Raw genomic sequence first — 26956 nt, 5'->3', positions numbered from 1 at the left:
GCATGTTTCATCTTCCCTCCAGCCTGACCAGGGCTAATGGACTTCTGGCTACCAATAAAACAAAAGGGTGATTGAATTTTGACACTCTTCCTGTGATGGTGAATAAAGCAGAAAAACTTCATTTCTGACCCTTCTCCAAGGGGAACTCTGCCTGTATTTTATGTTAAATTAACACCCCATTTAAAAATTGGTTATAAACACTATCATTTAGTAACAATAATTTTATTTCAATTTGATTAGATGTGCTTCAGCTTATTGTCATATTAAGTACATTCTATCGAGTAGAAGTGTAAGACTAATCTGTTTGCTTGGATTAATTTTTCACAGCTAAAGTGGGAAGAAGTTAAGTGCTGTTTCTGTTTTTTATGGATATGTAACTCAAGGAAATCAATTAAAAGAGTGAACCTGAGATTACCCTCCCTGCTGTTATCACAGATTTAAAAAAAAAAAAAAAAAAAAAAAAAGACTGAAGTTCCACTAAAGTGCCAGGCTGCTGGTACTTACCATTACTTATCATGATTCATAAATTGATTTTCTGCCCTTACATATCTTTAAAAGCCAGTTGGGCTTTTTAAATACCATTGCTTTTCATAAAATGATGAGTAAAACATATTTAGAGCCTCCCAGCAAACATTGCTGCTATGAGCCAATTCTCAAATGAACACATTTACACTATGAACTTTTCAATTTTGTTTTTCTGCTGTATGTTGTTTGAGAAAATCCTTGGGACACCCAGGAGCATTATTCTCCCTTATTTCTGTATTCACATGAAGATTCTCAATCCTAGGATTTCTGTTTGGAACTGAAGCAAATGGGACTTTCTTTTGTAAGTATTGGGGGAGTATGTATCTGCATCACAAATTATGTCAGTAACACTGTGTTGCATCTTTTATTTAGTCAGAATGTGAGTAAAACTGATAATAGGATAACCTTCTCTCATCTCTGCCAGATATTCTGGTTAAAATTTTCTGCATCTTGAAAATTCAGAATGCAGACTGCAAGTTAAGATGAAGTTAAGTACTACAGGCAGCACCGGACCCATCTAGAAAACCAGACATGAATCCTAGGCTACTCAAGATTAAATACTATGGTACCACATACTTGAATGAAGAAGCACCCTAAGAAGAATCTCATGTACCTGAATATCTTATGATCTTAAATACTCAATTCAAAAGTGTATTGGAAAAACAGCGCCTTCACAATCTGAGCTAACCATGATCTGATCTTACCAGAGGTTTACTTAAGAACACTCAAAGCAAGACACTATTTAAACATTGATTATCTTGAACATAAGAATTTCTGTGTTGGACTGAGCAAAATTAGCATAGAAACGATAAACAAATGATGCTTGGATGACAAGAATTCTGTAGTGTTTACTGAAAAAAGCTCATCATCATCAAAATCTCTCATGAGTTCACTCTCAAACATGAATAATTCCTAAGCTTGCCAAAATAACTTTAAATTTTATGAAAATTATTTGCTCTTTTCAGAGAAGAGCTGTCTTCCATAAACTATCACTACAGGGCTCTATTAATTTTATTAAAAAGCAGCAACTATATAAACAGCTTTCACTTGCATGTTTACTTACAAATCACTGACTGCCGCTAGCTGTCCCTCAGTAACTGTTCTATACCAGAGCGGAGGAATAGTTTTCCTCTTTCAGAAAGATTTTTTTCCATTAAATTACATTCTCAATATCTGAAATTAAGTGATTCTTTCATGTCTATTGTACATATTTTATTCTACTATGTAGCCGTTTGAGAGTGATTTGGAAAAAAATACTTGGATGTCTAAATATTGGAAAATAAAGCTTATACTATACATTGCAACATTATCATTGTATGTTCCACAGTTTAGAAGTGTTTCACTATAGCTATATAGATTCTCTGGAGCTTGTGATTTTAAACAAAAGCATCAAACAACTTGTTTATAAAAGTTCAGATTAGCCATAACTATTTTTTCAGATAACCATCACCACATCAACAGTACTTTACCTCTTGTGGGAAGGTTTTCTTAGCCTGGAAAGCCAGTAATCTTTCACACCTGTTTGTTTTTGTTGTTGTATTATTATATATCTAAGTTTAAATTGTGTAAAGTGTGCTGGGTCTGAATTGCCAATGATTGCTTTGATAACTCTGCCTGAACACTTTTCCACAAAATGTGAGATGTCAATACACAAACCTCTAGTGATCTCACAAACTGAGCACAGTCTGGGACTCTTTCCCTTTAAGTTATATCCTACGCAATAAATCCCATCACCAAGCAGAATGTATGGAGCATGATACAAAGGTTCTTTACAAAACATTTGGTGCAAGTAGAAGAGGGATAAGATTATGAAAGAGGGATATGGGATATGATATGAAAGAGGGATATGAGGGATATGATATGAAAGAGGGATAATGGAAAAATATGTAGGGCTTTTAGCAAAGCCAGACTGGTATTCATTCAAATTCTTATTCTATCTATAATTTATTTCCACTGATAGCTATGAGGGAACAGTGGACTTAGGAGGGATCACATGTCTCCAGGTATACATTGAGAAGAATTATCCATGTGCATCAAACCTAACAGTAAGAGTAATATTTTCAATATAGGCCTTGCTATTTAGATTAAAATTATTCTTTGCTTTGCTCTGCAAAAGATTCACAGTGGAGACTTAAAGGACAAAAATATAGTTATTTCTTCCTATCCCAACCATTTTAAGCCCACTAGCCAACAGGACAGAAATAGTACTAAAAGTATATGTGAACCCATATTTCTTCCTTGGTATTTAAATAAATATATCCTGAATGAAAATTTTCTGTTGTGAATTTAGCTAAATAAATAAGGTGAGTAGTGAGGGGGAAGAGTAGACACACAAGCCAGCTTCCTAGTTTCTGGTGGGCAAAATGAGACATAGTATTATCTTCTAAGTTAAATAAATTTCAGCTTTGAGTCCTAATGTTTTCTTCAGTCATTAAAAGATATTTGCATTTCGAGTTTAAAATATAAACTGTTTAATGTAGAAAAAAAATAACATTTCATCTTTTACCCCACTGTCAAGTGACAACACTAAGACATTTTCTTAGCCTTTCTGTGTATTGAGCTTTCTAGGGTACAAAACACAGATGAGTACTGATGTTGTTAAGGGATCTTGGGATGCTAAGTGGCAAAATAGCTAACTTAGGGGATTCGAGCTACTGTTATTACACAAGTCAGAACCATCTCACACACCTGAACAGGTCTTCTTCCTAGACCTAGAAAACTTATTTTGGTTACCCAACAGTTCTGAGCAGCAGACACATGATTTATTAGAGGATGGAGAGAGGTACATAAAAACAGCAGCTGATTCACTGTGATCATTTGTCTAGAAGCAGACAGATTAAAAAATAAAAATTAGGATCTTTAAAAATTAGGATCATGTACCATAAAGTAAGACATGGATCCTTGCTACTATGCTTTGCTTTCCAAGTTTGATCGGTATAGCCAGTGCCAAGCAATACCTCATTTCTGTTGTTTTGTGTGTAAAAGTTTGAAGTTTTAACACCTGAAAAAAAAGTCAAACCTTTGAGAAAAAAATGAAGGATATCGAAGGCACCTGTCTCATGTCACTTTCTCAGTTATTCCATATAATACAAAATAGGGTCACTTTGTTAAACATCTTGTGTTGCTTATCGGTCTATCTTGAAAATTTTGAAGATATTTGAATAGTAATAGACAATAATCAGACACACATTTGTCAAGCCCAGACGTACCAGAAGCAATGATGTCGTGTGGCTGGTTTGGGATGGGGTGATTGATCAGATATTCTTCTTCTTCTGCAACCTTCTCTCAAAGTCACAAACACAGTATTTGCAGACTGCATCTGTTTATTCATCCACAGCCAGATTTGGATCTCTTACAATTTAGAACAGTCCCATAAGCATAACAGAGAAAGCTGCCATGGTAATGCAGGTCCTGGGGAGATGAACAGAGACCCTTTTCTAGTAATAATATCACAAATTTATTGCAAATTAATTCCAATACTAGAGTTAATATTAGATCATTAAGTGTCAAGTGTAGCATTTTCAGTTTTTCCTCACTCTGACAAAGCTTTTAAAATTTTACTCAACACTTCTCATTGTGTCTTTTATTTCTGACAATCTTTTTCTCTTTGCTGCTATTGTTGCAAATATGAATTACAAAGTGTGTTTGAATACTATTGGGCTTTGGTATTATTTTCTCCTTGTTTATTATTTATTTATTTTCATGCAAAGTGGAACCAAACATTTTAATTCTAAGAAGTTAACTATTAAAAATGTGATTCACTAAATCCTGAGGCTCTTTAACACTTCAAAATTAGCTCATATATTACTTTGGACATTAGAGATTATGGTAGATAAATGCACTTTGTGATTTAATTCACTGGTAATATGTTAAGAGTCTAATATTTGTCAATACTGAAAGAATCTGTGTCCAGGCTACTACCCTTACTGAGGCTGTCATTCAGCCACTCATATATGGTTACCTCTAATTTTAGGTACATTAAACAATTTCTTGAAGACAGTAGCGTGATTCAGGACCTTGTTGAAACAGAACCTAGAAAAGGGTCATTTCAATCCAGAAGGGCAGCCAGTGGAGAGACTCCATTTTAAACTGTTTACAAATAAGAATTTTAACGTTTTTACATCTCCTCTATATGCCTTCCGCCTAGAGACAAGTGATCCTCAAGATACATATTCCAGCATATTGGAGCTCAAAATATTAGCTGACTTGCCCAAAATCAAAGTCATTCTTGATTTTAGTGTCTGAAACAGCAAAAAAATAAAATAAAATAAAATAAAAAATCTATTAACATCTGTGAAATATACCATCTACTCTTCTGTTATCCTTCCCCTTCATTTCTGTTCTCCCTGTTGCTCCCTCCTATGATTTCTCCTGTAAAAAAGATTAAATGAAAATGTACAGAAGGTTAAGGACAATTTCTTTTTACCGATGTTTACAAAAGGTTTACAGTTAAGTACTGACAAGTGCAGTCAGGAGTCATCCAGATACATTCTATTCCACTTCTCCCCATTCCCCATCCCAAAGAAAAAAGAGCATCCACCATCAAACACACTGTATTTGATATTGCCTTAGTATATCCTATCAGTGATAGCATATAAACAACAACAACCAAACAAACAAAAAAGAGCCTACTATACTATAGTTCATTAGTATTCTTTTTCCCACAAAACATATTTACATTTATCAAATCATGCAGTAATACTTTCTTTTTTATACCACAGTTAATATTCCTGGAAAAAAGTAGTTTATTGCTCTTTAGGCTTAGCATGGCACAGTCAATAGAAAAATGTTTTCTGGATATCTTACTTCTTTATAGGCTGTGTTTGCCTCCATTTCTTTTTCTGCAGCTCTACTCACAGGCTTTGTCCTCACAGCATCAGGACTGCCATATTTATGGTGTTACTCTCTAGGTTACTTCATTTTCCTTCCTTTGGTCAATCTCTCTGGATCCTTTAATGGATCTGATTGATAAAGAGATGACTAAGCTGACATTTTATTTCAGTGCTACCCAGTCAATGCTTCTACAATTACTTAAAGCATGCTCAAATTCTAAGACATCCTACCTTTTATTAAAACAAATCCCAAACATTCAAGTTTGGCTCTAAAAATACCCACCTTTCTTTTTCTTACATTTGGATTGTATCAGGAAGGGTAAAGAAAATGAATTTTACTTAAATTAAAATAATATTTTAAAAAATAAAACCCAGACTCAAATGACTATTATTGTTCAGCCATACTACAGAAGTTTAGCGGAGCATTTTGAATGAAACAAGTAGAAATGTTCAAATTCTCTGCAAGTGAATGACCTGATTCCATTTCTCCACAAAATCTTCTGTGGCAAAGCTATCCGCTCAATCAGGCAAGGATCTGGGAAAAAAAAAAAAAAAAAAAAAAAAAAAAAAAAAAAAAAAAAAAAAAGGCACTGTTAGCAAGGTGGCCAGGCTTTCTCAGGCAATAATCTCCAATGTCACAGAATCACCCAGGAACTTGAGAGTGTGGAACGTTGGCCATTTCTGACAAATGCAATCTTGATCAAATTCCATTATTATTGAAATCTCAATTTCTTTAAATACTGAAGGAAATAGTCCACAATTTTGCCTGAAAAAGAAAGTTCTCCCCGAATGTACATAGGAAATCTTCCAAATATTAAAAATGTAGTAATTGCATTTTTGCAGCTAGGTAATGATGCTTCAAGAAGGTAACATTTTACAACAATGCTGCTTTAGACATTCCAGGCATGTTTAAAAGATTCAGTCCCTTTCCTGGAAAATATGTTAAAATATCTATCATATAAACGTGTTTCACATCAAATATAGCCATAATACATAATTTGTTGGATGTTTCATCTTTGTTAAGCTCTTATTTTCATTTGATGATTTACACAATCCTTTATTTAAATAATAATAATAATAATAATAATTTTCATGCATCTTTAAATGCCCTATTGTGAAAAACTTTTTGTGATTCCTTCAACGATCCCATAAGGCTAGTTAACACATTTGTTTAACATTTTTTAAGAAGTTAATACGGTAGAATTACCAATGTTTGCCCAAATTTCTGTAGGCCAACTCAGACTTGTAGCAAACTTTGTGTTAAGTCAGCTGCTCTAGAGAGCCAGAGAGGTCCCCACTACAAAACTTTCTACGTCCCCTGAGCAGCAGGATTCCAACATTGCCCTGGTGATTTTCAGCTAACATCTTTAATTTTCCAGGGGAGAAAAAAAAAAAAAAAAAAAAAAAAAAGTTTTTGTTCCTGCTTTAGATATTCAAATAGACTCATTAATTAAAAAAAATAAATTTGGACTGACAATAGCAACAGATTTTTTTTTCATTTTATATCTAGTTTGCAGTTTGCTATTAACAAAATGAATGAATTTCCAATGTGTATCATAGTTTCAATAACACTTATTATGGATAGCCTACAGTCAGTAACTGATTATGCCCAGTTTTCTCTAAACAAAAGGCTTTTAATGAGAACACTGTAGTAATGTAAAGAATGATCTTTCATGTACTTAACATTTTTAAGAAGATTTAAAATATTGAAAAGACTATCTGAGACATTATAATTAACCCTGAAAACACTTCAAGCCAACTACAAAAACAGCATGGAATCAGGTTTCTTTTATAACTCGGATGACTTTTGTGGAAGTCTACATTGCCTTAAAATGTACATCTGTTGAAAATTATTATTTCTGTCATAAATGTCTCTTGTCTGAAGGAATGCACTCTCCTATTAGTTGTTACTGTTGTTTGTTTGTTTACAAGTGGTGTAAATGGAGTACATAGCTATTTGAATAATACTTTATACCTACTGGAGATGAAATTGCTCTCTGGAAAAAAAAAAAACAGGAGTAAATATTGCAACTTATAACAACATATCAATAAATAAGGTATCAATACCATATCAATAAATAACATATCAATAAATATCAATTGATAAATAACATATCGATAAATATCAATAACATATCAATAAATAATATCAGTAAATAACATATCAATAAATAACATATCAATAAATAAGGTATTAAACCTCAACTTCACTTTATGGTGTACAGTACCTGTTTTTAAAAATGAATTAATTGAAGCAGAGTTGTGGCACAGTTGTGATAAGTTTAAGGAGGCAGGATGAATTGTGCTGATGCACTGGGACTTGAACGATCTTGGATTAGTTCCCAGCTGAATGTACTGGGCTACACCTGGAAGTAAAAGGGAAGAAGATAGGAACAACACAAGATAGAAACTACAGCTGTTATGATAAGCTTAGGATGGGCACCACAGGAAAATACTCTGTATGTATACATACACCAATAATACACCAAGTGTATTTCTAGAGCGGTGCAAAACAGTGCCCTTCTAGCCTTGAAGTAGCACACAAGGTGTATCAGCATGGATCAAAGTCCTCAAGCACAGCATAAAACTGTTTGGGAACTAATAAATAGACATAGACAAGGGGATATAGGATTTAAAATTTTTAAGCTCTAAGTTCCACCTCATGTAGTTACAGCATAAGCTGCTCTGTTCACTATCAATCTCTGGCTTCTGATAATGTGTTAATATGTGAAAAGTCACACCCTTGCAGGTGAGACTGGTAACAGGAAGTTTTCAACAACTTCACCGACAGAATCACTCATCTTCAAATGCTCACAATCCAATCACGATCTGATTTCCTCCTCAGTAAACCTAATTCTAACAGATAATAACTGTTCATGAGTTAAAGCAGCAGAGTACAGGTGGGCACCCTAGAATGCTCACTGAAAACTCATTTACTCATTGTACTATTTACAACATTGCAAGCTCCTTAGGAGTGCTTACCATCAAACTACACCGTGAATGCCAAAAGGGGAGAAGAAATAATTTTCTATTGGGGTAATAATACAAAACAGAGCATTGTATTTCCAGATTTTTTTATTTTTTTATTTTTCCCCAAACACGAGTAACATATTTCAGTAATATCTTAAGGAGATATAAGAAAAGGAGAAGAATAATGATTTCCACTGCTCAGGGTCTTTCAGTCATTTTTAGGCATGTTGCTGACATGACACTATTTGTTACCAACCCTTGCACAATGCAACAAGAAAGTTACTGGGAGTAGGAACTCTCCCTGAACAGTCACTGGCTTCAAAAATAGTTATATGTGAAAATAGTTATATGTGAAAATATGATGCCCCTCAGTATCACAACAAAAAACAAGCAGTAAAAGTGGTAGCTAAAGTTGAAAATACGGTATCATATTGTTACATAATATAAACAATATAGCTTGAAAAAAAATTATGTTAGTGGAAGTCAAGTTGTTGATTGATTGATTGATTTTTTTTGAATTATTATTTTTAAACCTTGGGGGTAATTTCAGAAATTAATTCATCAAGTTGGTCCCTCAGCATTCTTAATAGTTAAATCCCATCAGAAGTGTTAAAACAAAACTATAGTAGCATATTGCAAATTTGGAATAATAGAAATCTGTGCTGTGTATTTAGACTGCTTTGTCTGCAGAGAATTTGTCCTTGCTGAAATTCAAACTATGCTGAAAGCACCTGCTAGGATATCCTCTGCCAAAGTAGAGTCTGCTGACTTTCTGTAAAGAGTCAAGTCATATGTGCCGTCTAAAAAAACTACTTGTGTAAAAAAGGAGGAATACTCTTTCTTAAGAAACTGAATTTAGCACTGAATGTAGATCATGACTCATTACAATAACGTTTAGTAAAATGAAAGCAGATGAAGCCAGAAATATGGTATTACTGAACAGAACAGCTCTTATCACTTCTTGGGTGACTAAGTCGTATGAAAATTAAAATATTTGGAGAGCTCCCAAATGACCATAAAATCCTATTTCTACCCACTCAGCAAGTGAGCAAATGTTTCTAAAGTGGCCTTGAGGACCTATTTGTAATATGTGAAAAATATATATATATGTGCCAATTCACACCTGTAGGCAACAAGAAAATACTTTATTTTGTATCAAAGACATTTAGAAAAGGAAGAACACTTCACCCTGAAGCATGAATACTACAGTTATTTGCATACTCCATATATCACCTTTGTCCTGACCCAATAATGCTATTCTTTGATCAGGTATCCTAAAGCAAAACAAAGAAAGAGAAAAACAGCTGGACTGGAACACCGCAAAGCCAAAGCTGTGTCTTCCAAAGATGCTGAAAATACAGCCACAATAACGTTTAAATTCGGTAGATAAAATTATCCTTTGAAACTGTTTGCAGAGTAAATTAAATAGCTCTACCTCTTGCCAAAATAAAAACAGTAATTTAGGTTTTGAGCTGCTTAAAAAGTCATACAGGGTTTAGTTAGAATTTTGCTGGGTCAGCTAGCATGGATGTGTGAAACATCCCATCTTCTTCTAGGAATGTATAATGGAGATATTTTTCTATCATCCTCCCCTTTCAATTTTCTTAATGATTTCTAGAAACAAATAGACTTTCCAAATAAGTAAATGAATTTAATGAGGATATGTAAAAAGGAACTACAGCAATATACACAGCTTTATACTTGAATTATACAGGAGTTTCTACAAGTGTTTTGTTAGCAGCAATGCAACATTAATTGAAATGTACCTCCAGAAGACAAAACAAACAAACAAACAAACAAAAACAACAACAAAAATGATAGTCTCTATTTTATCTATGTTTTAAACACATATATTTGCACAGTTGGAGTAAATTTTCAAATTTAAATAAGTTTGTACATGTTCCTAGCCTGTCTGCAATTACTATAGTTATAATATAAAATGATTGAGAGGCATTAAATAGGCAGAAAGAGAAAAAGGAGATGTAATCATTTGAGGTTCTTTCCCAAAAATAAAATTAGAAATACCTCTCCTTCATTCAGCAATAATCTAAAAGAGCTCACAATAAGGTGGGGAAACAGCATGGGAATAGTCTTAAAATTATGATCAATGAGTAAATAACTGCTCAAAGATCCAACTCAATGAAAAAAGTCATTATTTCACTAAACGTTTAAGCAAAAGGTAAAACACCTGTTTAAATTGAACTTATAAAACAGTAAAAGCTTTAGAAAAATGTTACCTTGGGGTTCTTACTATACATTGTGTGGGTACAGGGCAACTTATTTTAATTATTCTTAGCTCAGATTCATGACATAAAATCCTGTAGTTCACTGTGAATTTACTTATACCTATCAGCTTTCTGATATGAACACTGTAAAAATGTTCAACCCACCTCACAAAAACAGAGGAAAGGAAAACGTGCACTCATCTACCTGGTATTTTCCTCTAGATTACCAAAAAGGAGAAGTCTCAACTTAAACCTTCTGTCTCTATACAGCCAGAGGCTCTGATCTCCCTCTTGTTGAGCAGCTAGCCAATAATCACAAGCTGCAGTTCTATAGGCATTAACAATCACTTTCATCCAACGTTTTTACTTTCAGATAGTTGCTACTGTCACATGTAGACTTCACTGCTTTGAGGGCACTAGCTGCGTGACATTTTGCTTTTAAATTCTTGGAAAACATATGCTCCACGTGATAATCTCCCAGAAGCCACAGAAACACCTATGTTGAATATCGACAGTCAGTGCGTGCATGTCTTTGCTGTTTGCCTTTGTCAGTATAACCCTGCTTTGTAAAGATGATTCCCAATTTCAGATTGACATTCCTAGCAGCATTAACAAGGGAAAAGCTGTTTCAAACGTCTCCTGTAGTACCTAGGATGGCAGGACTGTATATCCTAGGGGAGTCCTGCTGTTGCCAAGCCCAAAGGCAATATGTTATTTCAATAAAGTGGGGGGCAAATTGCTGTAGCCATAATAATTCTTAACAGAAAACTATGCCCTCAGGAGAATACATTAATACATGGAGATGACATATCATTGCACTCTGCCAAGCCTTGTTACCAAAGATCATTTGGTCAAGGAACTAGTATGCTCCCAAATAGTGAATGAGTCATCCCAGACACATACATATAGTCTGTATTCAAAATAAATGAATAATTAAAATACATAAAGAAAACAGATTAAGCTGTTTGTTTTACTATTTAAAACAACAGGCTTACACAGTGCAATGAAAAATTTATTCCCAATGTTTTCCTTTTGCTGATCTATTTTTTCTGGATTGATTACCTCTGAAAGCTTTTCTGACTTGAGCTTTTGTATGCTGACAAAACGGAGGTGAAGCGAAGAATCCTGATTAGCCACAATGCAGATCAGATTCTAGTCAAGCTTACCAGACCAGGAAAAACAGGAAGCATGCAGTCAGAAGACTGCATCTATCATAAATTAGATTTTAAGGGGAAGAGTAATTCATCCTCACATTTTCAGAGAAAGCAGAAAAACTACCAGATATCACTTAAAGTTGAGCTTTTAAATTAGCTGGCTCATTTCTTTTGAGAATTAGTATCAGAAAAAGCAGTTAGATTTGATTGTCCCACAAGCTGTATTTGTCATAACAACTCATGGCCTGTCTCAAAAGATGGGGGGAGGGGGTGGGAGAGGTTTTTTTAATCATTATATATTCATTGCTGTTGTTTTGTTTTTGAAGGAAAAAGGAAAATGTTTTCCTGTGTAACACCTCACTGGACTACTTGCTTGCTTGGGAAGAAAACAATGTTGGAAGGCAATATTGGAAGGCTTGGAGACTCCAAATACCTTGCTCAAAAACTATTACCTACCATCTAGTTAAAATAAGCATCATTAATCCCACTGTGTTTGTCTCTCTGGATAATTATAGCAGTATTCATTTTGTTCTCTGTATTACAGAACCCAGAATTCAATGCCTGACATCTACTCCCTTTTTTCCAAGTGGAAAAAAGATAACTTGAGCATGCTCTTGCCAGCATCAGTCATCTCAGATCTTTAAATTCAACTGCAGTAAATCTTGCAAATGAGTGCTTCTTTGCTGAAGTGTAAGTGACCCTTATTATGTACATGAAATTCTTTAACAAAATAATTTATAAAGTCCTTTACTTCTATTAACACAGCATAACTTGCAAGAAATTTAAAAAAATCATTAAGTCTTAATTTTATTAGTAGCAGAAATTTAAAAGGAATACTAAAGCTTTTAAATTCATAACAGTATTAATAAATACTACATAAAGTATTTTTCACTTTTTGACTATTACATTTTTCATTATTAATTTGCAGTATGTACAGATTTCAGTTAAATAAATGTGTACTTGCTGCTTGATAACCGTTTGCTAACTTGGATCATGCAAAACATACCAAAATAGTTTTTATTATTATTATTATTACAATACAAAACACATTGATCTTTTTCCTACCTGTGTCCTTAGCATAAATGCAAAATTGGGAATTTAAGAGACACAGCATAGGGTTCAGAATGACGTCAGACTTGTCAAAGTATCAACGGAAGGGCCAGAAGAGTTGTCTAAGCTCTTCTGCCAAAGTACCCAATTCAAATTCTAGTGCTGTGCCAAGTCAGAGTCTATAATTCCATTCATGTACATGATGATTTGGCTTCAAAATTTCCCACTAAGGTGGAGAGGAGAAATACACACCTATCCTGATGTGACTGCAGTTTGTGGATGAAGCAAACACGTCAGCAAACCATATATGTGTATTTAACACTTCTTAATGCCGTTTTGCTGTTAGCAATTTTCATTAATTAATCCCTAATAATGGGAATAGATGAATTCTTTTATAATTGCTACTACTGATAAAACAATCCAAAAAACACAGATTGCTGTTGTCATCAATACATCGGTTCCATTCACGTTTGTACTGCCAAAAGCAGAAAGGACACAAGCTTTAAGTCCAAGGAGTGTAGAGAAGCCCAAAGGAAATACAATATCAAATTTTTGTCTGTGCTTCTAACAATGTAAAAGATTACAACCTGCGTAACATATCTTATTATTGCGTTATGGATGGTTGCAAATATTCTACTTACAATGCTACACCCTTGCAATTCATTTGTTTTTGAAACCAGTAATTTGAATGTCAACAGTTCCTAACAATTTATGATCTGAAAAGAAAAGGAACTAATGCTTGAAATTATTTTTTTTAATGAAAAAAAAAAAGTGTACAGTACAGAAAGTTTTGTTTCTATCCACATCCTCAAGGCCACTAGTTATTTCCGTGCCTTTTAGAGCATTCAATACATTTCATGGAAGTACAGGGACACTGCAGCTATGGAGTAATTTATTATTATTATTATTTTTAGGTTGCTGGAATAGCAGCCTTAAAGTTAAAAAAAAAAAAAAAAAAAGAGAGAGAGAGAGAGAGAAAGAAATGGGCCAATTACAAATGTCTGGTTTTCTAACAGAGATTCCCATGTAGAAACTATGGCTTGTGTTACACAAGACATCAGAGAAAATGACCATCATGGCCTCTCCTTAAAGTCTTGAATTCCATGAATAGTTCAGCAAAAATGCTCGAATGTGTAGCCGTAAAAAACAGCTAGAATTTAAACACACAAAATTTGCCTGCCAAAGCTGAACAAGGGTAACTGCTAAAGATATATGCTGCTTGTATGACAGTTTATGACTGTTCACCAACCTGAAGATGCACAATTAAATACGTATTAACTGCAATTAATTAATTAACTGGTATGTTTGTGGAATAAAATGCATTATATTAAATAGAATAGAACATCTTACTTTATTTGATAAAGCAGTTTGAGTATTGTCCTCACTGAAGAACAGGTATGAACTAACAAGTTCCCATGGCAGAATCCAGGTGCTGCTAAATGGTAGCAGATGATCAGACAAGCATACTGCAATGAGAGTGTCTAGCTGGAAATATACTACTGTCCAGCTGTAACTGTAAATGGGAGCTTCCAAATAACTGCATGTCCCAAGTGTCCCATTAAACTTTTAGAAATATTTTTAATTGGACCGACTAAGGAACGTAATAGCATTTTCAAAATAAGATACAAAGCAGAAAAACACTTGTAGAAAAGCAACACAGACAAAAATGCTATAATGTAAGTTAAGCTATACAGAAATACACCATCTGCAGGTCAGACAGACTGATTTCAGTCTGCAAGACAAAAGGAAAAAAATAGAAAAAGGAAAATAAATTGTTTAGAAAAAGCATACAGAGATCAAGTTGGTGTATATTAAGCATTTAATTGTAGTGGTCAGATTTGTATGTGGTAGTATCTCATCAGAAGCAGACATAAATGAGACAGTTACATCTCTAGATTCAAGGATGAATTCAGTTGTGTGAAATGTGTTTATTTGATTCGTGTCAGTATGGAACAATGCTAGGGCCGCATGATGAAATATAAGCTCCTATTTAAGAAAAACAGAGTGATTAGTGTACATAGTTCTTGTATCATGCAAAGGAATGATCCAGCAATTTGTGTAAATAGAGGGTTTGAAGGGCGAACATTGAGACTCTAGTCTGGGAGATAAGAGGACCAAGGAGTTTTTTTTAGGAAACTGCAGACTTTTGCATGGGACGCTGCACAAGCCTCTGATAACCAGCAAAGAGATCCACCAAATAAGGAGAAAGGGGGAGTTGAAGGACGACCGAAGGACAAAGCCTGGGAGGAAGACTACGAGCCTTCAGCACAAGAGACCCCCAGAAAGACCACCAGAGACTGCTACGCATGCGTCCAGAGAGGGTTTGGATTCCAGGAACTAATTATAATAACCCCGCCTTTTCTAGGAATAGTGATGAATATGTATTAGTCTAGGAGCATAAAAATCAGACACCTGATGTAACAGGTGTGCGTCCTGGTAGAGCAGAGACTCCCGGTGCACCCAGCGCTGTTTGCTTGCCTCTATTCGCTTAATAAATCACAAAAATCCTATTTGGGACTTAATCATTTATCACAGTTGTCTAAAATGCCTTGTGAGTTCTTCTGGAAAGAAAAGGGCTACGTAAGAGCACTGAGGAGATGCATAAACAGTGAAATAGCTCTGAGATGATCTGAGAAACAGATCGTGAAATAGCTGTGGTTTGTTGTGTTCACCAGAACACTATCTGGTTTTATCCAATGGAAAAAATCCAATGGAAATTAAGTATTGTAGAGCAGATTGAATTGCAAAGTGAGTTTCTGATTTATTACCTTCATGGTTACTGTGTTCATCACACAGCTTAAGGCAGCTCACAAAAACAGTTAGACTAAGTACGTATGAAAATGAAATCAATGGCATTACTGTGTCAACAGAAAGAAAACAGTCCTTGAAAACAGAAACTGAAGAAGGAAAAATATTAAATGATTCATATAACCAAGTACTTAAAAAAAAGCTGACTGTGAATTGCATATGGATTTCTGGTTTTATAACTGGAAAGCTGATCCTGAACCTCCAGAAAAATAAATAAATAAATAAATAATTTTAATTTCAAAGCAATATTGAAAAAAAATGTATGAAGATCAATAAATAGCTATAATTATAGAGGAAAACTATGAATAAAACATTGAATTGCAGCCTGTAAACCTGTAGGCACTTTGCACTATTAAATAAATTTCTATTTTTATATCTGAACTCTCTCTGAAAACAAAGGAAGAAAATGAAAAACTTTAAAGAAAGTGATTTTTTTTTTTATACTGAAAGAAGAAGAACCTTGAACACCTTCTTTGTTATGAATAAAAATTACATTAAAATGAAAGCCAGCTTCCGATGCCATATTATTTAAGTAGAAAGGAGTAGGAAATTGTTCAACAAGAGAGAAATTGCAGGGTGGACAGCTATTTCCAATATAGCATATACATTTATGTGTACAATATATAAATATTTTGATGCACCAACGTTTCTGAGCATTGGCATACAAAAGTATATATAAAAATGTAAAAATTATTCCTAGAAATTCATCTGAAATGGCCATTATGAACAATTATTCTATCTTATCTTCTTCTTGGAGCTTACCATCCCTTGAAAATTTAGTTTTAAGGCCTCTTTGATTTCTAGATTAATTGATGAGAAAACTGTAAAACCTTTTGATGCTTTCCATTTTACAGTTGCTGCGTGGGCCAAAAGACTAAAACATTTTTACATAAAAGTATAAACTGATTATCATCTAAAGTAAACTCTGACTTTCATGTACTTTTAGTGTAAACTTTTTTGGTATTATTTTATGTTAGTTCATTATTGAATTATTATTGCTTCAATTAGTTCAGTGCAGGACTTCTGTTATGAAGGTATATACTATCAACCACGTTAATCATAGAACTACTTCTGCTTTATTGTGTAGACAAGATTTCATTTTTTTGCTGTAGTCATAGATGTTTAAACAGAAGTATCTTGTCACAGCACAGGCTTTCTACTTTCTGGTTCCTGTTAAGAGGTGATGACATTTTTCTGCCTCTTCTATGTTTACTTGTTGTTTATCCTCCAATTACTGCTCAGAAACTGAAGTGAAGCTGAAAGTTGATTGCACAGTTCTTGAACCAAGAAAACTAACTGGATGGCATAAGCACAAAAATAATCATACATGCAAAGGCCAGTTAATGCTATTTACTTTTAACTTGTGAAGATCATGAGGCTGTGCCTAATCAGGATGATCAGTGAACCTCCCCACTCATTCATGCACAACATGGATTACATAAAAACTGTTGAGTAAACTAATACTGAAGAAAAAAAAAAAAAAAAAAAAAAAAAAAAGCCTCAAAAAACACTGTTTGCCAGAAGAAGAAAGCAGGATAGATCCAGAATACTGACAAATTCTAGAACCACTGTCCTAAATCAAAGGAAAGGTCTATCAAATTTATTTGTTCTGCTTCACACAGTGGCCAAAAAACGAGGACTAAGGAAGACTGGAGAAATGTAAAGAAAACACTGAAGACTCAGTCATGATAATATGTTCATGAGTTCATTCAGAAATAAAACAAGACAGCATAGTGATGGACATCTGACCAGACAGAAGCCAGCAGTCCTCTGCATCTGCTCCCTGTAACTGTTATCCCTGCCCTATGAGGTAACATGCTGTTCACTATTGCTTCGCTTCCTATTTCCACATTCTTACTAAGCTGTCATCAAAAGGGTATCAGTGCTGTGACATCTCTATAAATCCATTGCACTTAGTCCACCCCACAATGCACCATCAGTCCATTTTCATATGCCTCTTTGGTCTTCTCATGCTCTGAGGGGAAGCACAGTAAAACGAAGTCCTGTGCTCCAGAGAGCTCGAGAGTTGTAGTCCTACCTGACTGTAAGGTACATGTGGAGGTGACTGGCACATTTGTTAGCCTGTATTCCTCCTTTCAGGCTGGGCACACAGCAAGGAAGCAGGTATTATATATATATAATATATATATATATTATATAAATATATTACCTTAACAATAATAACAACTTATTTTAGAGCAATTTTTCCTGGATTTGAAAAAAAAAAATCTGTATGTTTATAACTCTGGAAAAGCAGAAAGTGAAGATAAACTTCACATACATCACTTGTATGCAGAGACCTGAATAATTTTACTATCCTGCATTTCAAATCAGAAGTATGCATTCTAGATTTCCCTACTTTGTAATGTTTGCCTTATAATTATTGCAAAAGCTTTGAACGTTGCTTCTGCAGTGGAATATATCAGGAAAACACCTCTCTTATTTTTTAGTTTAAAGGTTAAAAGAAACCTATATTTCTCCATCTTTCCTGGTGTCAGGAAATGTGCTGACCACCTGGAATCCTTGAGGTTTATTTCTGAATTGATAGATATTATCTATCTAATGATACCATACCTTGAGCACCATGCCTGTGGCACAACTGTTGCTATTTGAAAAGACAGAAAACCAGAAACTCAAAGCTGAGAAAAATAAATAAATAAATAAATAAATAATAAAAAATAATTTGATATCTAATCTAAAATAAACTTGACTCACACAAAATTAATTATATTTACAAACATAATACATCAGCAAGACTTCATACTAAAATGCATGCTAATTAACAGAGATGAATAGACCATTCATCAATGTATTTCAAAAGGAATTTTTTTCTAGAAATAGATGTTAAGATTCATTTTCAACTATTTTATATTTTGCATTAGTCACTCAACAGGTCCTTGTTTGATTTAATAGTTGGGATGTGTATTTATCTTCAAAAGTTGCGGACCTTTTTACAGACACAAAACCTGTAAAACTGTTGGGCTTTTTTATGGTAAAGTGAGTCTTTTTATAATGAAAATGCTTAATTAAGGTACCATTAATGAGGCAAGACTATTCAGCCACCTGAGATACAAAACAAATTATACGCAAAATGAGTGTCCATTGGAAAACCACAATTGAATCATTGAAATAAATAACGTGTCTTCCGATGCACTGTACTAGGAGAGATTTTACAGTTCTTCTATTTTCACTTGAGTTTGCCAAATTGCTGAGCTACACAAACACTGGTACCTTGAATAGAGCTACATACAAAGGAAGAAAACAATATATTTTTGTACATATATATTGCAGACCACAAACAGGTAACTTCCATAAATAAGTGGAAATTATAAAAAAATAAAAATCCCAAATAACACTACGACAAGTTTATAACTGGCCTTATGTCTCAAACTGAAATTTAACTGCTAAATGATTCACCTGGGTCAAAAGTTTTCCAAAAGCCTTTCTTTTCTCCCTCCCTTCTTTCCTTTCTTGGGCTTCAAACCGAAGCTGTCGAACTTTTGTGATTCAGAAAAAATACAAAAATTAAACATGAATTCAACCTCAAAATGCTGCTCACAGGACCACCATTAACCACATTACACACAAACAGCATAAAACAAATTGAACACAAATATATTCAGTAAGTGCAAGAAATATCTCTCCCTAATCTAACATGGAATATGAGAAAGAACTGGCATTTTAGTAGAAAGAAAAGCAAACCACCTACAAAAAAAAAAATAATTCAGATTTAATGGATATGTTCTAAGATTTTGCACATTTCATTTTTATAGACGTAAGTTAAAAAAAAAAAAAAAAAAAAAAAGAACTAACAATCCCCTTTCTGTCAGATTTTTTATGCATGGTACTTTCATGCTGTGTCTTAGCATGTTCCAGCTTCTACTAAGTAACATGAAAGAGTATGGGAAACCCACACATTAAGGTGTTTCAAAAAGTTGTAGAAACTGCATTCTAGAATCGTTTTTTCTTTCTGATAAATGTCTTTGTTTTTCATAGATGAGTTCCAATGTGATGTGCCCTTGGTTTACAGCTCCTGCTGTGGAGATAGAAGACCTCAGTGAGAATGGGTGAGTCGCTCATTGCTCCCTAAACCCATTATCCATCTATAGATCCTCCTTATGGAGGATCTATAGGTAGCTAGGTAGCTATCTAAGTAGTTTTATTACCCTCCTGATAGATTCACTTAGAAGCAGAAAAATCACAACTATAAAAAAAAAAAATCTATTGTAAATTATCAGATACCCTGCTAGTAGTGACTTTTGAAATCTGCCAAATAACTACATGACATTTTGATGAATTTTAAGCAGGCAAGTGCAATAGATCTGCACTTTTGTTTCCTCCTCCATGAATTTTCTCATATTTCCTTTTTTTTTTTTTTTTTTTTTTTTTTTCCCCTTACAACAGCAGAAGAGTTTTCGAGTAAGACTTTTTGTCCTATGTCAATAGTGTTGAGACATGAACCAGCATTTTTCTGTAGGTCTCTGTTGACTCTCTCCTTCATGGTGTCCTAATCAGGCCAGAAGATTTTCTGGTGTCATGCACAATTTTATCTTTCTTGGGACACAATTTTCAAGGAGGTATTTAAAATAAAAATAAAAATCTGCTAATATTTCTCCTGATGGAAGTAGATTTTTTGTTATTCTTTACAATCTGGAAATTGTCAGTTTAATTTACCAGAGAATAAAATCGCTCCCTGTTTCTAAGAGTGTTTTAACCTTCCATTTAACACACATCTCTCATTCAAATCATCACCATGTCACTGAATTCTGCTGTATTATATTTAGACTGTTCACATTTTTATGTGCAAGGAGTTGCTCACTTTATTATCTTATGAAGATAAAAAAATACAATGAAAATAAAGACTTTATTGTTACACTCCAGGAGGGACGGAGTTACATTTACTTTAAATAAAATAAATATATTTTTAAAAAGTCTTAACCCAACAATCAAAGAAGAATTATGCTAATTATCCAAGACACTTCAGTTTCTGAGCAGTAATTGGAGGATAAACAACATATATATTTAATATCATCATGTTAAAATGCCGTACTTGGGCTTTAATAATTAGCACCATTAGCAGACAATTAACAATGAATTCTCCATACATAAAATAACTGCAGTCTGTTGTATGCCTTTAAAAAAGTATCCTAAACAGAAACAATCAAAATTTGAGATTGGTAATTAGAGAAAGGTGCCTCTTATCCTTGCTTTTGGCTCCACATTTACTTCCTCTTGACAACAATAATTGAAGAATTACTTCCTGATGATTACAGTTACAGAACGGAGAAGAAGCAGTAGGAAAATGCAAAAAGCTGACATATAGATTCACAGGTCATCATGTGCATTGTTACTTGCCCGCTACAGCTCCCTTAACAGCAGAAATATTTTGTGTGCCAACTTTTGATTAGCATGACTGAAAATATAGCATTAACACCCAGAGGACTTAGATATTCAAAAGAGGAGGCAACTGGTCATATAAACAGCAGCAGACAATATATCAATATATCAGAAGATTTCCAAGTGTCAGATGAAACTTTGCAAGTGACATAGCATCTAACTTCACAACATACATCTTAATAACCTTTTGCTTTGCCAAAAGCAGGCAAAAGATCAGTCATAATATTTTCTAATTCAGTAGATTATACTTCTACTATAGCTAACTTAAATCATCTTTTATCTTAAATATACCTCAGCTGTCCAACAAATTTTCTACTGTGTCTTGTAAAAATACCTTTAATTTTCATTGTGGTGCTATTTATTGTAGATGGGTACTACTTGAATATTGATTAACACTGGAGATAAAACACCTTTAAGTACAATAGAATCCAATATCTTTAGGAGAGTTTCTCAGATGACATCACAGCAGTTAGCACTATGTTTATGGAACACTGTAACTGATAGAAACACTACTGCTGCTCGTGGAAGAGTTACCTGTAAATCCCTGCCCAGATGGTTGGAGAGCAGCTTCACTAAGGCCATTTACATCAGATAGTACAGGGATCTCAAATCATGTAAAAGCAATTCTCAGGAACCACCATGCAAATGGTCTCGCCCTCTCTCCCTCCCCCAAAAGGAACAGGAAAGAAAGTAGAGCTTGCAGCAACCCTTGGATGTCTACAGAGCACACCAGAGTGAGGAGAGAGGAGGAAAGGGAAAAGGCAATCCCCACCCCCCCGATAGTCTAGAACTCTTTGTGCTGCTTTGGCCACATGGCAACCATAAACTCAATTTTTCCACCTGAGAATTTCCTTATGACTGCAGAACTGCTGCAGAGGCCCTCTGGCAGACACAAAAAACAAAAACAAAAACAAAAAAAACACCACTGTGGAGGACATGTTAAGATAATACATTTTTTCCTAATGGCAATGTGGGAATAGTAACTGTGCTTTGCCTGTAGTTGCAGCTTGCAATAACACCCATCAGCTACTTATATGCTCAAATGTTATCCCTTCAGAGTACTGTAGGCACATTAACTGGTTAATCCCCAGTGTCACTTGTGCCTTGTGACTAGGAACTGATGCTATTCCTGTTCTAGAGAGAAAGAATTGAAGGCAAGTTTCTAAAGCAGACTGCATTAGAAGATGCAATCTGCCTGTGGCAGCAAAGCTCCTTGTGCAGACTACATTCACTGTGCTGGTAGCTAAGCAAGCTCTAAAAGAGTCACCTCACAGATACCTGCTGTATCTTCACTTTCAGCACAGGCTAAGAGGCAAAAAAACCAGTGCTTTCTGAGTCTAATAACTATGCATTGAAAAATAAGGGCTTCTCTGGTTCTGCATACTCTTCAGTTGGGTACCTACTGGTTTATTCTGTAACTACAGCAGTGAGAACTGAGACTGGTGTTTTTACAAATGTATGTGGAAAATCAATACTTACCTCAACTGGTTCTCTGGAAAACTCTGATGTTTCAGGTAATCATCCCCTTGTAAATGCGCTCAATTTTGTTGCGGATATATTCCTGCCAGATAATGTAACAGAAAACAAACAAAGTATCTGTCATACTCCTCACTTTTCTAAAGATAAGAGGCTTATCAATAACATGCACGCCACAGAAATAAAGTAGGCAGAAGAAATCCTTGGGAAATACATCAGAGTGCATGTTCCAGCTTGAAAGATCAAAAATTGAGTGTATCTTCTTCATATAGCAAGTAGTTATTTCAGGTACTACTTTTCCACCAATGGACTCCCTTCTCCTTAGAAGAAGCTAAGAAAGAAAAATGTTTATTGAGGGGAACCTGCTCTTCAGGGGCAGGTGAGCTGAAAGCAGTAATAAGGACAGCACAAGCAACCTCACCAACAAGAGCCAGGTGGCAAAATGGAAAGTCACAGTGTACTCCTAACCACCCCCCTCCACCACCACACAGACACATCCTGCCCCAAGCCAAAGCAGATAACCATCACTGGCAGTTGTGACAGTTACGTCTGGTCCTGATGGCTGTCTCCTGGATTTGGGGGAGGCAGAAGACAGAAAGCCAAGGGTTAGTTTGAGTAATGTACCCACCACCCCCCCGGGCTTGCCAAATCACCTTAGCCCATAAATATTGAGCAACACAAGAGCCCTTTGAGTTCTCATGACACGACATCGAGCTGCACACCAGGACCTCCCCTTGGGCAGGGATGTCTCCCAGGGTTAATTCTGCTGACTGAGAGCACCCTTACTGCTACAGATAGTTGGTAAGCAGATTGGGAAAGTAACAGCATGCTAACATGCTGTAATGGTGCTTCATGATCACACTTCATAATCTTAGCTAAGTAGCATACAGGATTCAAGAATGTGTATAATCATGTAGACATAACTGGTTGACCAAGTCTGGGACTAGGAGTGGATTCAGCTGCACCTAGGGTCCTGACCTCTGTGGTTCAAATTTAGAAAGCAAGGGGATCCACTCTAAGAATCATTGCTCAACAGGAGTGCTTCCTTGATGTAATGTCACCTAACCCAGTACCTTTACATAGTATATAATATCTTTTGTTTAGTATCTTTGAGGAGTGACTTTTATATGGTATGCAATTAAGTGTATCTTCCGATTACAATCAGTTGTACCTTGCCATCATTGAATCTTTAAGTCACATAAGCATTGTTATCAATAAATCATATTGCTGCTTCTTTCTCCCAAGCAGAGTGTATATCATTTCTCTTTTTCCCACCTGTGACTCCAGGTCAGGGCAGAAAGTGTGTAGTGACAAGACAGGTCTGCTCCCTCCTGGAAAATTAAAACTGTTCTGAACCAACCCCTAATGCTATCAGTGGGATTACTTGCTTATGATACAACAAGAAATTAATTTCCCCTTCTGCTGACCAGAAGACAGAGCCTCTTTATCTTAGAGAAGGGCTTGGCCACTCTAATATGTGATGCCATCACAAAGCAGAACACTGTTACCACACCAAATGTAATGCTAACATTGTGGGGAAAGTGCAGCTAACAAGCAGGGAAATGGATGTCAAGCACAGGAGTATCTGGGCTATCACTTTCATATAATTATGGCTTCCTATCTCTGGAGTTAGTCTCAATGTCCAGTGTTTCTAATAAAAATCTTAAATTTATTAGAACCAGGATTTTCAGAACTTGTTTCAAAATCTATCTGGATAGTTATCATCCAGAAAGATTGATGTGGATGAAGAAGTGAAGTCCAAGATCTCTCTCACCTTACAAATGCAACACTTATCAGAGGGTTAAATTAAATAGGACCAATGTAAAAAAAAAAAAAAAAAAAAAAAAAAAGCTTATGAAGAGCTCATGCAGGTTATCAGAATTGTTGTAGGCTCACGGAAAGGACAAAAAGGATGTAAAAGAGACAGCATTTGAAATATCTACCTAAATAGCATCCTTACTGCAGACTGTCTGAAATCAAAGAATAACACAAAAAGACCCCTTAAGATGTTGTTAATTCTACCTAATCCCACTGACACATACTAGACTTAAAAATCCATTACAAATACTTAATAAGGATAGATAAAATGAGTTTCTTTTATACTTAATTCTATACACACATTTAAGGCTGCCCTAAGCCCTTCATAAAACTAAACAGCATCCTTTAGTCCTTTCCTATTTATTAAAAACTTGAGATCTTAAATTGGAAATTCTGTATTAATGATATACTAAGACTGCATAATTATATTAAACAAATCAGAAATACTAATTTTTCAAATATATATTCCAATGGCCTTGACATTACTTTTTGTTGTGCAATACAACACTACGTTTCCTATATTACTATCCTAAGAATTATACATTTTAAACTTGATGATTTTCAAAGGCAATTTCCGAGTCCTTGCTATTGCATTAATACATACTTTAGACTCCTTTAATTATTATCTTCCTTAGACCACAATGAAAAAAAGTCTTGACCTACACTTGAAGAGGCAAAATAGCCTGAGAGACAGCTTTTGTGGCAGGCTTTTACTTTATTACTGTTTTTAAAGGACAGTTAAAATATGCTCAGATTAAATTCAGGGGAGTTCTTATATACAAACATAGGCCACAAGAAGAACAAATCAGCAAAGGTGAAATGTAACTAAAGCAGGATGGGAAGATCTTATGTTGAATATCTAGGTAGGTAGAAGCACCTGGAAGGAACAAAGACTTAGATGAACTAAAGAAATTGCCACACATTATTTCACATATGACTTATATTGCCTAGTAGCAAAACTGAACTACAAGTAAGTGGAGCAGGAACTGTTTACACAAGTCAAGAGTCCTAGAAAACCAACAGTAAAATTTTCCCATAGGCACTTTTGTAATTTGCTGTTTGTTTTGCTTTGGGGCAGGGGGCATGACACAACAGAAGGATGTTTCATCTCTGCGTTGGAAAGGCATTCAACTTTCAGAATGAGCGTATACTTTAGCCCTAACACTTTGCTGTTAACAACACTGAAAGATGTCCATCTCTTAACTTGCAGCTCATTAACTGACTTTCTCTTCTTGGTCTATATTGTCAATATTTGAATTTTTTTTTTTTCTTCACTTAAGCCCCCTCCCCACACACACCACACCACCATCACCTTTCAAAACTATTTTTTCCTAAATAACTTCTTTTTGTCCAGCTCTTATCACATGGCCAAACAAGATGTTTTGGCATCTCTTTTTTCATTACACAGAAACACTTTCCTTGTTGATGGAGAGACCACTAAAGGAGACATCAGCACCAGGGTTAAGTAAGGATGACTAATGTTGACTAGAAAACAATTTTTTTTCTCCCTTCCTCACAATCACTGAAACTCACTGAAACGAAATCAAGCTATGTGAGAATAAATAGATGATTAATGTTGCAATAGAAACAAACCCTTTATTTCTACATCCAGACTGCTTCTAAGAATTATACACATGCCCATGTGAGGTGAACTTTTTTATTATTATTATTAAAAAAAAGACACATTTTTTAATAATGTAGTACTGGATATAGTGTAAGGTTCAAGTTTGTTATCCACATGAGACCCATAACCCATGAATACAGCACTGTTAAATAATGTCATTCTTCTTTTAAAGTATGTATTTTTCAGTTGTGTAAAAGTTATCATAGCTTGGTATTTATGTTCTTGTAGGACTGATATGTAGGTGGACATAAAATTTGTCATATAAATAAAAAAAAATTCTCCAGGTAGCCTTTCTGTACTACACCAGTCACATACAATTCAATATGTGCTCCAGATGATTTAATTCTTTTAAAAAATGTCAGCTAATTTTCTGGAGCTCTTTCATATGATTAAACATTTTAATCAGACTGAAACACAAATGCTTGTTAGCAAGAAGTCTGCATCTCGGTGCTGAAGGGTGAGCAAGATAGCATAAGTGAAGAGATCAATGCTACAAAGAGTTCTGGATTACTAGACTCCCTTATCATGTAACTAACTGAATCAGTGGTTTACTAACAGGGTCACATTTCAAGTATTCAAGGAGCCTCAATGTCCTGATGTTCTGAGGCCTTACACCACAGGCATACACATGGCTGACATCTGAAGTGACAGAGCTCAAGGATACCGTCAGAAATCTCTAGTACAATATTGTTGCCTTAAGGATGTTTCTCACTTTCAGCAGCTGTGGGAACTGTTTCAGAGAACTCCTGGAGCCTCTGAAAAATGAGAGATGTCAAACAAATGAAAACAACAGTAACTTAGAAAAAAAAATAAAATATAGATATGTCATGCATTTAACATAAACCTGCTGCTAAGCATGTTGATGTGCCCAGCACAGAATAAGCATACTAATAGGGCTTACGTACGGAACATAAACTATGATTTGCACAGCACTACTGGACCAGTATAATGTTCTATTTTTTGTTGCTGTATAGCAGTTACTAATGTCATTAACAACAGAAATATTATTTTTTTAAAAAATGAAACACATAATACTCCATTTTATTTATTTATTTATTTATTTTTTTACGAAAAACC

The 26956-nt window shown here is 34.8% G+C and overlaps 1 protein-coding gene across 2 annotated transcripts in view; it reads left to right on the top strand.

Moving 5' to 3' along the window:
- Positions 1-26956, top strand: part of XIRP2 (xin actin binding repeat containing 2) — a 201652-nt gene that overhangs the window by 108713 nt on the left and 65983 nt on the right. The window contains exons 1-3 of one of the 2 annotated variants that reach the window (XM_035331350.1): positions 12011-12396; positions 17187-17374; positions 19561-19631. In XM_035331350.1, the coding sequence (XP_035187241.1) occupies positions 19561-19631 (71 nt within the window). In that variant the 5' untranslated portion in view covers positions 12011-12396; positions 17187-17374. Of the gene's footprint in view, positions 1-12010; positions 12397-17186; positions 17375-19560; positions 19632-26956 lie in introns of those variants that run through there. The other variant, XM_035331349.1, reaches the window with a different exon arrangement.

The sequence above is a fragment of the Oxyura jamaicensis genome, chromosome 7, assembly GCF_011077185.1.
Source record: "Oxyura jamaicensis isolate SHBP4307 breed ruddy duck chromosome 7, BPBGC_Ojam_1.0, whole genome shotgun sequence".
NCBI classification, from domain to species: domain Eukaryota; kingdom Metazoa; phylum Chordata; class Aves; order Anseriformes; family Anatidae; genus Oxyura; species Oxyura jamaicensis.
The sequence above is the reverse complement of the archived record's forward strand: the minus strand, read 5'-3'. Positions and strand labels throughout refer to the sequence as shown.